This window comes from Buceros rhinoceros, unplaced genomic scaffold, assembly GCF_000710305.1.
Source record: "Buceros rhinoceros silvestris isolate BGI_N320 unplaced genomic scaffold, ASM71030v1 scaffold4335, whole genome shotgun sequence".
NCBI classification, from domain to species: domain Eukaryota; kingdom Metazoa; phylum Chordata; class Aves; order Bucerotiformes; family Bucerotidae; genus Buceros; species Buceros rhinoceros.
The window spans coordinates 42,947-54,977 of record NW_010410996.1 but is presented as its reverse complement, the minus strand read 5'-3'; the positions used below and the strand labels follow the sequence as shown (position 1 = coordinate 54,977).

At 44.2% G+C, this 12,031-nt stretch overlaps 1 protein-coding gene across 1 annotated transcript in view; it reads right to left on the bottom strand.

Annotated features, from left to right (window-relative positions):
• The window catches only part of SLC1A2 (solute carrier family 1 (glial high affinity glutamate transporter), member 2), a 27,163-nt gene extending 15,486 nt beyond the window's left edge, over window positions 1-11,677 (bottom strand). Inside the window, exons 1-6 of the mRNA XM_010135801.1 lie at window positions 11,548-11,677; window positions 10,249-10,401; window positions 9,370-9,620; window positions 6,176-6,344; window positions 3,103-3,229; window positions 716-949 (exon numbers count right to left, since the gene is read on the bottom strand). Of these exons, the coding sequence (XP_010134103.1) occupies window positions 716-949; window positions 3,103-3,229; window positions 6,176-6,344; window positions 9,370-9,620; window positions 10,249-10,401; window positions 11,548-11,677 (1,064 nt within the window). The remainder of the gene's footprint in view (window positions 1-715; window positions 950-3,102; window positions 3,230-6,175; window positions 6,345-9,369; window positions 9,621-10,248; window positions 10,402-11,547) is intronic.
• Window positions 11,678-12,031: the final 354 nt, after the last annotated feature.

The following is a 12,031-nucleotide window of genomic DNA, read 5'->3' as shown; positions in this document are numbered from 1 at the left end:
CAGGACTGCTCAGTCTTCTGGATGGCCAGTTTTGAATTAGGCTTTTTTGTTTTCACCTTTTTAATTCAAATGGAAGATTAAAGTTTCTTCAGAAATAAAACATTTATTGAAGAAAACCACTTTGAAATATGGGATTTAACTGAAAAAATATTTTCAGTTTTCACAAGAGCCACTGACTGCCCCAATGCAAAGCATCGGTAAGTTACTGAGAGCTGAGCTGCCTACACACTTTGTTGAGTCTGTGCTGTGCATTAACAATGAGTCTAAAATGCTCAGCTCCTCAAGGAAGTCCCCTTACTCTGCCAGAATGGATGAAAGAATAAAATGAGAGGTTTTCTTCATTTCTTTCTTGAAATTCAGCACAGTTTATTTTTCCCCCAGTGCAACGAGATGCTTTCAAAATAGAATTATCACTGTCTAGAGGAGGAAACAAGTACAGAGGTACCACAATCTGCCCAAGTCATTTGGCCAATGCCAGAAAAGAAAACAAAAAGTGGACCTCCCACTCTCTGGCTGACTGTACAACCTGCCTTAGAATTTCCGAAGGTGAGTGGTTACTTTTATTTATTTCAGAGTTGGATAAAAAAAAATAGTTTTTATCCAATGGTGTAAAACGGTTTTGCAGTGAAGGTCAGAACAGCACGTATATTATCTCTGAACAGCAGTTAATAATCTGCTAAAAAAAAAAATCAAGCAGCGGTTATTTCGAGTGTACCTGGAAGCTGTGCCCAGCGCTGTGATCCACGCCTGGAAAATCCCCGCGAGGAATGAAAATGGACTTTTCCTCGTTATCACAAAGTAGAGCAGAGGCAGGAAGATCCCTCCGTGGATGACAAGACCCACAATGACGGTGACCATGTACATGCCAAGTTGTCTGGCGACTACTTCCAAGTCCTTGATGGCAATGATTTTTCCACAGATGAGGCAAGCGATGCCCAAAGGGGAATACCTGGAGGAAGAGAACAAGCAGAGACAGAACCAGCCTGCAGCGTGGTCAGAGAGCAGGCTGGAGAAACATGCATTTCCTGAACAGTCTTTGATCCCAGGAAAACATCGTACAGGAATGCTATAAGGTTACACCGGTTTGGATCGCTGTGAGAAGTGGTGTAGGATTTGTTCCTAATACATCGTTTTTACCACCCACTGCTCACCTGCTTTCAGGGAGTTGCATTATTTGCTTCAGTTAAATTATTTGTTGAAATTAGCTGCCTTTATTTCAAAGGCTGCAAATGTTTCCACTATATTCTTTCAATTATTTGGACAAATGCTTTTCAGTTTGTGGATTCTTCATTAATCATGTGCTTTTCTTGGTTTTGGCACCTCAGTCATGTGATTCCTCCATGGCATAAATGGAACTTTTAAGCAGGGTGACAACAGTAGCACAGTTTGGTAATAAAAAATTTGAAATGAATGGATATTGTTTTAAAAAGGTAATAACCAGCTACAGTGAAAAATGCCTGGAAGCACCTGGGTAGAAGACAACGCTACAATGAACTCGAGGAATCGTATTTCTTACAGAGAACGACACGGTGTCAGAGACAGATGTTGGATCTGGTGTATGTTTGTCTAGTAATGAGAGCCTGAAGTTGCCACAGGAGTTACAGCTCTGTGCAGGGAAACCTTAAACCAAACAAAGCGCGTTTGTCTTTATAAACTCACACGACCCCCCCTGCTTCTGGCCACAGCAATTCGTTAAAGATTCTAGACAGAGAGGAACAAGTGCAATTCCCAGCGTCAATCTTTTCTCAGAGAGAGAAATAAAAAGCAGCTCAGTAAAAAAATAAACGTTTACTGTGAATTTGGTGAAACTTGAACGATTTCCTGCCATTGCAACACTGACTACTAGAGAAAATACACGCTGTTGGCACAGTTATCCCTTGGGTGTATCGACTGGTGCTAAGGGAAGGCAGAGTAAATTCTAGCTGTGGCGTGTTATGACGGTGTAGTCACCATCACTGCAGCATCGAGGGCAGCGGGTGACAGAACCTATGGACAGCAGTGGGGCTTTGGGGATAAAAACAACCATGTTTTTATGCAGCAAGATCACCTACGGAAAAGCAGAAGCATAACAGGAATGCGGTGTCATTGCTTCAAGCTCTTCCTCTTGTTCTACGCATTTCCACATGGCTGCTGCTATCTGCAGCACTCTTGTGTAACAGTCTCTCTCCAAAACACTGATGATGCTGCAGACTTGCGCTTCGGGCACCCTTCTCCCTTTTCTATAAACTGTGTCCTCCACCTAGAGCCCCATGAAGAGGCATCCTGCAGCCCTGCAACTCCAGAAATCACTTCCAGGGGCACCGGGGAATCACGGGGAGCAATGAGCCATGACAGGAGTGTTGTTTCGGAGTGACTATTTCTACTCTCAATGCAGCAGTACCATGCCAAATGGAGCAAGGCGTTCTCATGGTCTGAAAAACTGGTTTTGTGGGATATGGCCATGCTTGGCACTGCAGACAAATAGCTCTGGGGAAGCCCTTAGAAAAAACATGTAAAAAAAAACCAAACAAGAAAGAGAATCCCCTTCCAAAAATGTAAACAAGGGCTCAGACTTAGTTGTGTAAAGACACTCCCTCCCTCGAGGGCAAGCCAGGCCCCGTTGTGACGAAAGGGTATATGTCAAGAACAGGACAGACCTTCCAGCGAGCTAAGACATGGCTTCTGCAGAAACTATGGGTGGAGGGACTATGCATCACTGAAAACCACTGGGATTTTACCTGGTGAAGTATTTCTACTAAAGAGAGTGAATAAAGTGTGTCTCCAGGCTTCTGAGTAACTAATTACACCTCCTAGCTAATACCCTGGCATTACGGTAACGGCCCAGGAAGATTTGGAGGTTCTACGTGTGGCATTCTTGCTCGTGTCCTTCTGTGTAATGGATTCCCATCCTCAGTGTGGCATTTGAAGGCCTTTGCTGGTACCTCAGCAAACACAAACAGTGCTGCTGGGGTTCTAACACAGCTGTCAAAGCTTTAAAAAAAAAAAATGAAGTATCTAATCGCGGTGTCTACTAACAAACTGTGGTCACTATACGCTCTATTAGGGCTTTATGAGGTTTGCTTCAATCCTTTTTTATTCTAGAAGGTAGAACTTCAAACTTACCACATGATCATAGTCACTAACTTCATTACGATCTCATTCAGGATGTTGAAGAAATCCACCATCATCTTGGCCTGTTCTCCCATTTTCCCCATGGCAATGCCAAAAGCAATAAAGAAACCTATCAAACCTATTGGGAAAAAAATGCAAGACAAAAAAAGCAGCAAGTAAAACCACGGGGTTAGGGAAGTTTTTGCACCTGGTTAATGTCTCAAAACTGCCTGCTCATCCAGTTTTCAGAACTACAGTGTATTACACATCTCTTGGGACTCTTTAGTATGGATTCACTCACAATTTTCATGATAGTATTCAGAACATCTTTTATTCTCCAGTATTTCACTAAATTCCAATTTCACAGCCCAGCTATATTTTCTTTTTTCTTTCCTGAATTGATCTGATCATCAAAAAAATACCTATACCAGAATTTTCTCAGAGCTGTGTAACTTCTAGAAACCACTGGCAAACGGGAGAGGCAACACAGTGCCATATCATGACTCTTTTTTGTTGCTTGAACGGTCACTAGAGACCAAAAGCATTTTCCTCAAGCATTACAAAAGTCCCTTGACAGATTCAACTTACAGACTAGTCAGTCCTGAGTAGAGGGAAAGGGAAAAGCAGCCACAGAATGTAACTTTCACAGGCCCGAGTAGTCCAGTTAAAGAAGGTGGGGGTGGGAGAAGGTGGGTATCACATGGTAAACTACACCTCCCAACTCCCATTGAACAGATTAACCTCACTGGAACCAGCTGCCAGTGGACACATTATCACAGAATTCGCTAGGAGGAACATTTGGCTCCTAAATGTAAATGCTAAGGGGTGAAACTGGACCATCAGTGTGAAAAACCGCTGAGCACATCTGGCATGTATGATCCTGGAGCTGCAGCTCCAGTGCTAACCTTCCCCATCCAGCGATTTCCAGTGTCCGGAGTGGGATTAGTAACCGATATGTTAACTACTACCGATTGAATCTTCACACACTCGTTGAGGCTAAGCTTTCAGTCATGATTTGAGGTCAGTGTTTAACAAACGTGTGAGCTCAGCTGGGAAATTCCTAAGGAAAAACCCATCAGGGCACAAAAAAAGAGAAAGGAATTTCAGCTCCCAGTACTCCGGGAAGAGACAGACGGTCCCATATCCTCCCCCTGGGTTTAGCAACCACTTGATTTCTTTTCTTTCTTTTGTTTTAATTCAGGCTCCTGGATATTAAGTCATTCTTTAGCACCAAGTTATCTTTGTTAGGTCACTTGAATAGGGAAGTGAAGTGTAGGTCTGTGTGCTGCAGAGCACAGAGGAGTGATGAAAAGTTTCAGTCAAAGACCAAGTAACTTCCCGGAATTCAGAGACCGCATCAGAAAATGTAGTAGGTGGTTTTGTTCGCTAATTCCACATGAGCTGCTGCATTAGTCATAAGAGTCAAGTTGGTTCATATTTGCAGGAATTTGCCTGGCCTGTACAGTTTTTGCAAACTGGATGGCAATTCCCCAACACTTTAACAACTTCACTCAAACTGAACTACAACAAAGCAAACCAAAACCTTTGCAATACTTAAAGTCATTGGTCAAAATACTACACAGGTTAGGTGGGGGTGTTGCTGTGTTTTCTACCTGCAGGAGTTCTGTTCAGCCTTCCAGATTTTCCCTCACCCATGACAGAGCCTGCACAAAACAAGTCCAGTACTAAGCACAGTGCAGCTCTCCCATAAGAAATACAGTTTCATTTTAATGCATAAGCAGAATTCCAGTGAGAAAAAAAGGTGAGGGTAACAGTGTGAGCGATGAGCTGCTGCCTCATGCAGGGTGCAAAACACCAGTTCACAGCTTTGAAAGAAAGTGGCTCCTCTGCCCACAGATGTGGGATGGGAGGAGGAACCATGGAGGCGTGCAGAATGCAGTGGCTCCCAGCTCTTGTAGAGCAGGCTGCATCGACAAGAAACAAATCATCTCTGATCAGCTTGCTGATGCATCTCCCCTATGTCCAACCAAAGCAGCTGCTGCCAACTGACTCGCCAGCACTTGGAGAAGCTCTACAGGCAGAACAGGAGCAGCTCATCAGCTCTGAAAAGTCTGTAAGGGGCCATTTGCCCCTAAAAAGTGATGGCTTAGTGCCATGGCTACTGCCACATACTGTCCCACTTTGAGGATGCCACCTATGGACACAGGTTTATAGGTCCTGAGCCCCATGGACATGCTGTCACAGAGCATGTGTGTCTTCAAGTGCAGGCGTGCCGATGAGGTTAACGGCCGAGGGCTAATTTGTGACTGACTTCACCCACACCCAGAAACTTCGAAGGCGAAGGAGGAGCGCTCCTCTGGGCTGACAAAACAGTGAGTCTAGGCACGGAGGAGAAAAAAGTGGTGTGGCGGCTCTTCGCTCCTCCACACTCCCACCCCGGTTTGAACAGGTGCTTCAGGAGTGGGAGATAGGCAAAGCCTTCCTACCACCCCCGCTTGCTGGCTTGTCCAGACAGGATGGCACGACAGGAGTCGTTCATAATTTGCAGCTGGTAAAGGTCAGCAGTCAAGATGAAAGAAGGAGGGAGTTCTGACTCAGAGATGTGTCAAGCCTTTCTGGGATTTTTCTTGGGTGGTGCGGTTCACACTCCACCTCTCACTTCAGGCTCTGCCTCGAGCCAAAATCTAGTTCAGCGTGCCCGAGACACCTACTAGAAACAACTGAGCTCGAATTCATCAGGGGGTGGGTAAAGCACTGGCTCTTGAAGCTCTCCCCCACACTGTTTTGCCAATACGTGTTAGTAGTAGTCTAGGGAGGCTACTTCGAGGATGAAAGGATATTTTGGGTACCTCCTACACCCTTCCCCACTGTACTCCAATTAATACCTGCAAAGCTGCCTATCCAGAATAATTCCCTTGATCGTGTCTGTGATACAGCCCTATTTCTAGGAAGACCATTAGATTTTCATCACAGAGACTCATGGGCAGTGATAACATTCCATGATTATTTGGGGAGACTAACCTTGCGCTGAAGAGTGGATCAGGCAACACTGGCTACCCAGTCACAGCCAAAAGCTGTGTCACACACATGACGTACATATTTGACAGGCAAAAAGTTTTCCTACCCAGCACATTCATGCCATCCTTAAATTCAAGTCCTTTCTTAATGACCAGCTGGGCTTCTGGTGGTGCTTCACGCACTGTCTCATTCATCAGAGCAAAAGCAGAGTCAGTGACATTAGGTGGTTCTTCAATGGGTGGTGGCACCAGCACCTTCTTGGTGACAGTTTGGATCTGAAGGCAATGGAAAGGGAGGATGAGAATGGAAACACACTAAATGTAATCCGTATGGGAGATCAGGAGATAATAAAAAAGAGCCTTCACTTGAAATTCCAGGGAACAGTATTTTTAAAGGATTCAACATGCATTCCACAACCTCTTACCCCCTCTTCCAAAAATAAGTTTGTTTTTCAGCCGTTCCAAGTGTCACAAAGTCCTGGGAGCCTTCCTTAAGCCTCTAGAGTGAAAAGTATGGCAAATACTTGCTCCTCACCACTACGATGTAGCATCTGACAGAGTCACCCCCTGGGTCCAGATGGTTCACAAATGGAGCTTCACAGATTGCACATCACATGTTGATACCGTTTATTTATCACCAAAAGGCAGGCGCCTCCGAGATCAGTCACAACAGCAGCTCTGGGTAAGGCTTGTCTTGCAGGACAGCCCAGCTCAAATCACGACGGTTACTAGAATCAAACACTTGGGACATTCCCAACACTTCACTTGGTGACTGGGAGCTCAAAACGGAACACACAGTCCCCCGAGCTCTCTAACGAAAATAGGTTACAGAAAAATTATCAAAGCTGCCAGGTATCTATTAAACCAAATCTGACCACCTCAAAGACGAGGACAGCAGCGTCTGAATGGATCTGGCATGAGAAAGGCAGGGTCAAGGGAAAGCTGGAAAGGAATGGCAAGGGCAGAAACAGAGCTGAGCTTACAGCTAGGAAAAAAGGGAGGAGGGAGTGGGAAGAGAGACCTGTGACTTGCTGCTTCTAGAAGGGACGTTTTCCTCCCGCTTCCTTCCCTTGAGCCTCTCCTGCCTCTTCATGGCTCTGAGACTGGCAAAACAGTTAGGAAGCTAAGACCAGTTTGCCCTGGTTTCCCATCTGCTCCCTGCTTTCCTAGCTCCTGGAAACACGTTAGGGCAAGGCATCAGAAACAGTGCATCAGCCTTTCAAAGACCATTTGCACCTCTTTTCTGTTGAGACGGACAATGTAGTACTGTGGACGATGATCCAGATTCCATCTGTATATTTCAAAAAACTCACGTCTCTCCTTGCAAAGCTGTCTAAATCTAGAGAGGGGGATGTAGTCAGCAAACCCACAGAGCTTTGTATGAGACTCTTCAGATGCCCTGAAACAGCCCTGCATCCCTGCACATTCACTTTTTTTTCCAGAGTTAAATCTTCTGAGGGATGTAGTCCAGGTCAGTTTGCAAATGAACGGTCTCAAAATTTCAAGTGAATCCCTTCACTGCTTTCTGCCCGGTCACAAGGGAAGGTGTGTAAAAGTCCCCCCAGGCTGCTGTGCACCCTTCAAAATCATTCTTAGCAGGATTTCTGAAGAAAAATTGGTTCCTCCTAAGGCAACCTGGGAACACTGAATGCTCATGGGGAGAGGCTGTATAAATGTACAAAAAGACAATATATGCCCACACCATTAGAAACATTTTCCTCCTGAAGACAGACAAGTAGAGCCTCACTCCTTGCTGAGCAGGCACAAGTTCCATCTGGAAAGGAGCATGACTTACCCTGCAAATGAAAGGTGGCTTGTGGCAGAGGTTTTCACTGGCAGTTAGTTTGCAATCTGATAAAATTAAACACTGGAAAGCCAAAAAGCTCAGTAGCTTTTTTTGACTAAGTTTAAAAAACAAATCGATGGAATTGGTGATCCATAACTAGCAAAGTGACCTGAACATCAACGTTACACCTGCTGAAAAGGCAATAGTAAGGTTCCAAGAAAACTATCTGATATGGATAGTTTAATTCTCTTTTGTCTCACTTCTGGTCCCTTTGTTGAGATATTTGACCACTTTCAACAGACCAGAAATCTAATTCTCCTCTCTTCCATGGTTCACACAAGGGAAAGGAATTAAAAAACATAAGCACCCTGCTCTCCCCTTACTCAATTTTACAAAAATACATTTCACATGACCTGTGATGTTTAGCCACCCGCAGTTCGAGCACATGACTGACATTCCCATGGTGATTTGGAAATATTAAGAATGTTCTCTCTTTAAACCCCCAAGGACTCTGTGTTTTCATGTGGAAGTCCACGGAAGAAGTGAAGCAAGTCAAGCCCTCTTGGCAGCTTAGGTTGCTCTCCATTCTTCCACCCTCCATGGCCTCCTCTCTCTCCTCTTCGCTTCATTCTTTGGCCATAACCACAGCTCCAACTATCGTGCCATTTCAGATAGGAACACTTAAGAACAGGTTTGGCAACAAACCCTGTTCCATCAAAAAAAAAAATAGCCTGCATTATTGCCAAACAGTTTAGTTGTGGGAAAAAGCAACTTGCATACAAGAAATATGCTCAAGGAGAAATTAGAAAGCATGTGTTGTTCATTTATTTTACCTCTCAAAGTGAGGCTGTTTTGATCAAGCATTAGTGAGAAGCTTCTAGACAAAATTCTGCACCTACAGAGCAAACACCACATGGTGCAAACATCCTTCTTTCCCAGCATGCTTCAAACTTGGCCCAAAAGAGCCACCAGCAGCTGAATCAGCCACCTGACTCCGTTATCCCCCCAGTCTGGACTCCTAATAGAGCAATAGAAGTTACGAGGGGTTGGGGTTCGGGGTACGTTTGCACTGGCAACAAGATGGAATAGACGGAATCATCCATGTATTACGAACTGGCCATGGCAAAACCATCAGCTCTGTAACTAACAGCCAAGATCAAACTCAGCCTGGGTGAAAAATCCCCCAACTCATCAGCTGTTGAGCCCCCAGCCAGCACTCATGATTGTATAAAAAGTGAGGAAAACTTTTTTACTTAATAACAAACTAAAAATCATCTTCTTTAACAAATCTTATGAGTTTAAATAATAGCGACAACATAAAACAAAACATCTATAAAAAATGTTCTTTAATTTACTTGCTCAAGACTTGACATATTTTTGGAGGTTTTTTTGTTTGTTTGGTTTTTTTTTGCATTATCATTTCTGTCATTCACCTAAGCAATGACATTAGCTCTACAGACATCCCTGGTGAGTAAAAAAATGTAAGAGATATTACCAAGGGGTAGAAGGATTTACCTGCTGAAAGCATGCTTGGACTAGATTTTCCGGGAACAGGTTTCGGATCAGATCCAAGAAAGCATCCAGACTAGATACTTCATCATTCTTCTTCCCTTGGCCCAGCTGTTTCTTGAGTTTCGGGTTCCCTGGATGGATGGCTAAAACCAAAATCACACCCAGCACGGCAGCAATAATAGTGGTGGACATGTAGTAGATCATGGCTCGTGTCCCCAGTCGGCCGCTTGCTTTAGCATCTAAACCGGACAGTCCTGCAGGTGTTTTATTTTAAGAAACAAACAAATATATTGAGATTCAACATCTGAGTCCATCACCATCAAATAAAATCCTTTACAATTTGCACAGTTTCATGACTACCTGCAGGCACCTGCTGCTGTCCTTGTGCAATTCTCACCACTGGATAAGATGACCGAAGCTTCTTGCTCCAGTTCTTACATGAACAGTGTCTGCTGCTACTAATTAAGCAAGAACCATCTAAGATTCCATCTAATCACAGCAGAGACACTGAATAGGGAAGATACCACCAATATCAGCTTTTGCCCTTGATTGCTGCAAACTGCTCCTGGCCTGGCTGACACCACAGCTTTAACACCACCAGCTTTGCTAGGTCTTAATTGCAAGGTCCAGGAATGAGGTGAAACAACATATTAATAAATTTCTGCTGCTCAGGAAGGCAGTATGTGCACACGTGACGGAAAATAAATTCACTGGAGCATCTCCATATTGAAACCAACGAAGTTATCCAGAAAAACTCTAACACATGCTACAACTGCAAGATCCCTGACAGGATCACACTGTGATTCTTCCTACACCACAAAAAGCAAACCAGGTGAGACCTGTAGCAAGCATCTTAAAGTATTTATGGCTAATAGATCTTACCTGTGATTAAACTGGAGATAATTAAAGGGAGGATCAGCATTTTTAGCATCCTCATAAGTATATCTCCCGGGAAGGCTATTAACATGACGATGTCAGGGTCAATAGGTGTTGCTAGACGAAGAAGACCCCCACACACTGCACCCAGGATGACACCTGGACAAAGAATAAAAGAGAATAGGTAGGTAAGATAAATATACCTGAGTGCGCACTGATTTCCCAGAAGAACAGCTTAGAAGAAAAACAGTTACACGAGGCAGCTGGTTTTTGGTACCGAGAGATTTTGGAAGGCGTCTTTCTCTTTTTGCTAATGTTGTCCAGTCAGACAAACCCTTCGTTATTCATTTAGATTTGTACAGTGACAACACCCAACCCCCCCTCTCAGGACTGAGGCTCTTAACACATAGTCTAGGGAAAAAAAGGCCACGTTTACCTTTACAACGTGGTCTTTGCCAATGGGTATTTTAGGTTTACATCCAGGATGCCTTTGTTTTCCTGACCCCAGTTCTCAAGTGTAATAAAACTTGATGGAAAAGCCTGAGTTGTGATTTGCAGCAACTACGACTCCTCGAAGCGTCAGTTTGATATGACCAAAAATATGTGTATTTAAAACTTCTTCTGGAACCGCATCAGGCACCTTCTGAACATGATTCAAAGCAAGAACTGCCCAAACACTTGAGCCATATGTGTTTTGGAGGCTGAAAACTATGGATGTGAAATTTTCAGCTCAAGACAAGCTGCAGCTGGTCTTTCAAACAATAACAAAATAGAGTATGTCTATGAATTTGCTGCATTTGGCTGTGAGGCTTTCAGTGAAACAGAAACGGGCAAAGAGCCAGTGAACCACAATAAAATGTCAAACTGTTCCATATTTGGAAGCTGCTAAAGCCAGAGGCAATATTCAGGGTGAGATCACAGAGCGCTGGCTTACAGCTACAGAGAAGGGGAGAAACCTTAAAAGCAGCAGAGTATGAACTGAGAGATAAAAGATGAAGGAAAGGAAATCTCGGAGAGTTTTTGTCTTTTTTTTTTAAATAAGGGAGAGGAAAAAATGTGTTGTCATTCAGTAGAACTAAATGCACATCAATCTGACTGGCCTTGGGACTTAGATCCCACTACACTCAAAACCAGATATAGACCATAAGACACGGATCTGTTCCCGTGGTGTGTCAGTAATACCCTGCACACCCCAACCGAAGCGACGGCGCCTCTGGGCATCCCATCTACTCTGTCTGCGCAGCTGGGAAGCTCGTGAGGTCCTACATGAGCAGAGGTACCCAGAGGTTGTCTGATGCAGCTTACCGAACACAGTAAGAGTCAGGAGCAGGTTCCTGTGGAGCGACTGGCAGAACTGCACACATATGTTCCTGGATCCGTGTTCCACTGGACTCAAATGACTTTCATGCATCCGCACTTCGACTTGCTTAGGCATATTGTTGGCACTAGAAGGAAAAAAGAAAATTGAGTAAGAGTTACAGCACAAGATGCTGTAAGTGAGAGGGAATTCTGGATTACTTCCACCATATAGAAGAGGGAACCTGATGCATATTCCATCGCTTCCCACATGTCACAAACACTGTCTATTTACTGCTCTGAAGAAGCCTCTGCAATGGCAAGGGTTTGTCCTCCTAAAGGTGGAGCCTTCCGGGTATTTGAGGGGGGATTATCTCTCAGACAGTGGAGATGTAAACATGCATCAACCCAGCTGTTTCTTGGACTAAACTATTGGTCTTGAGCTGGAAAATTCGGTTTCCCCAACGATCATTGCTGTCTGCTTAAGTAGGAG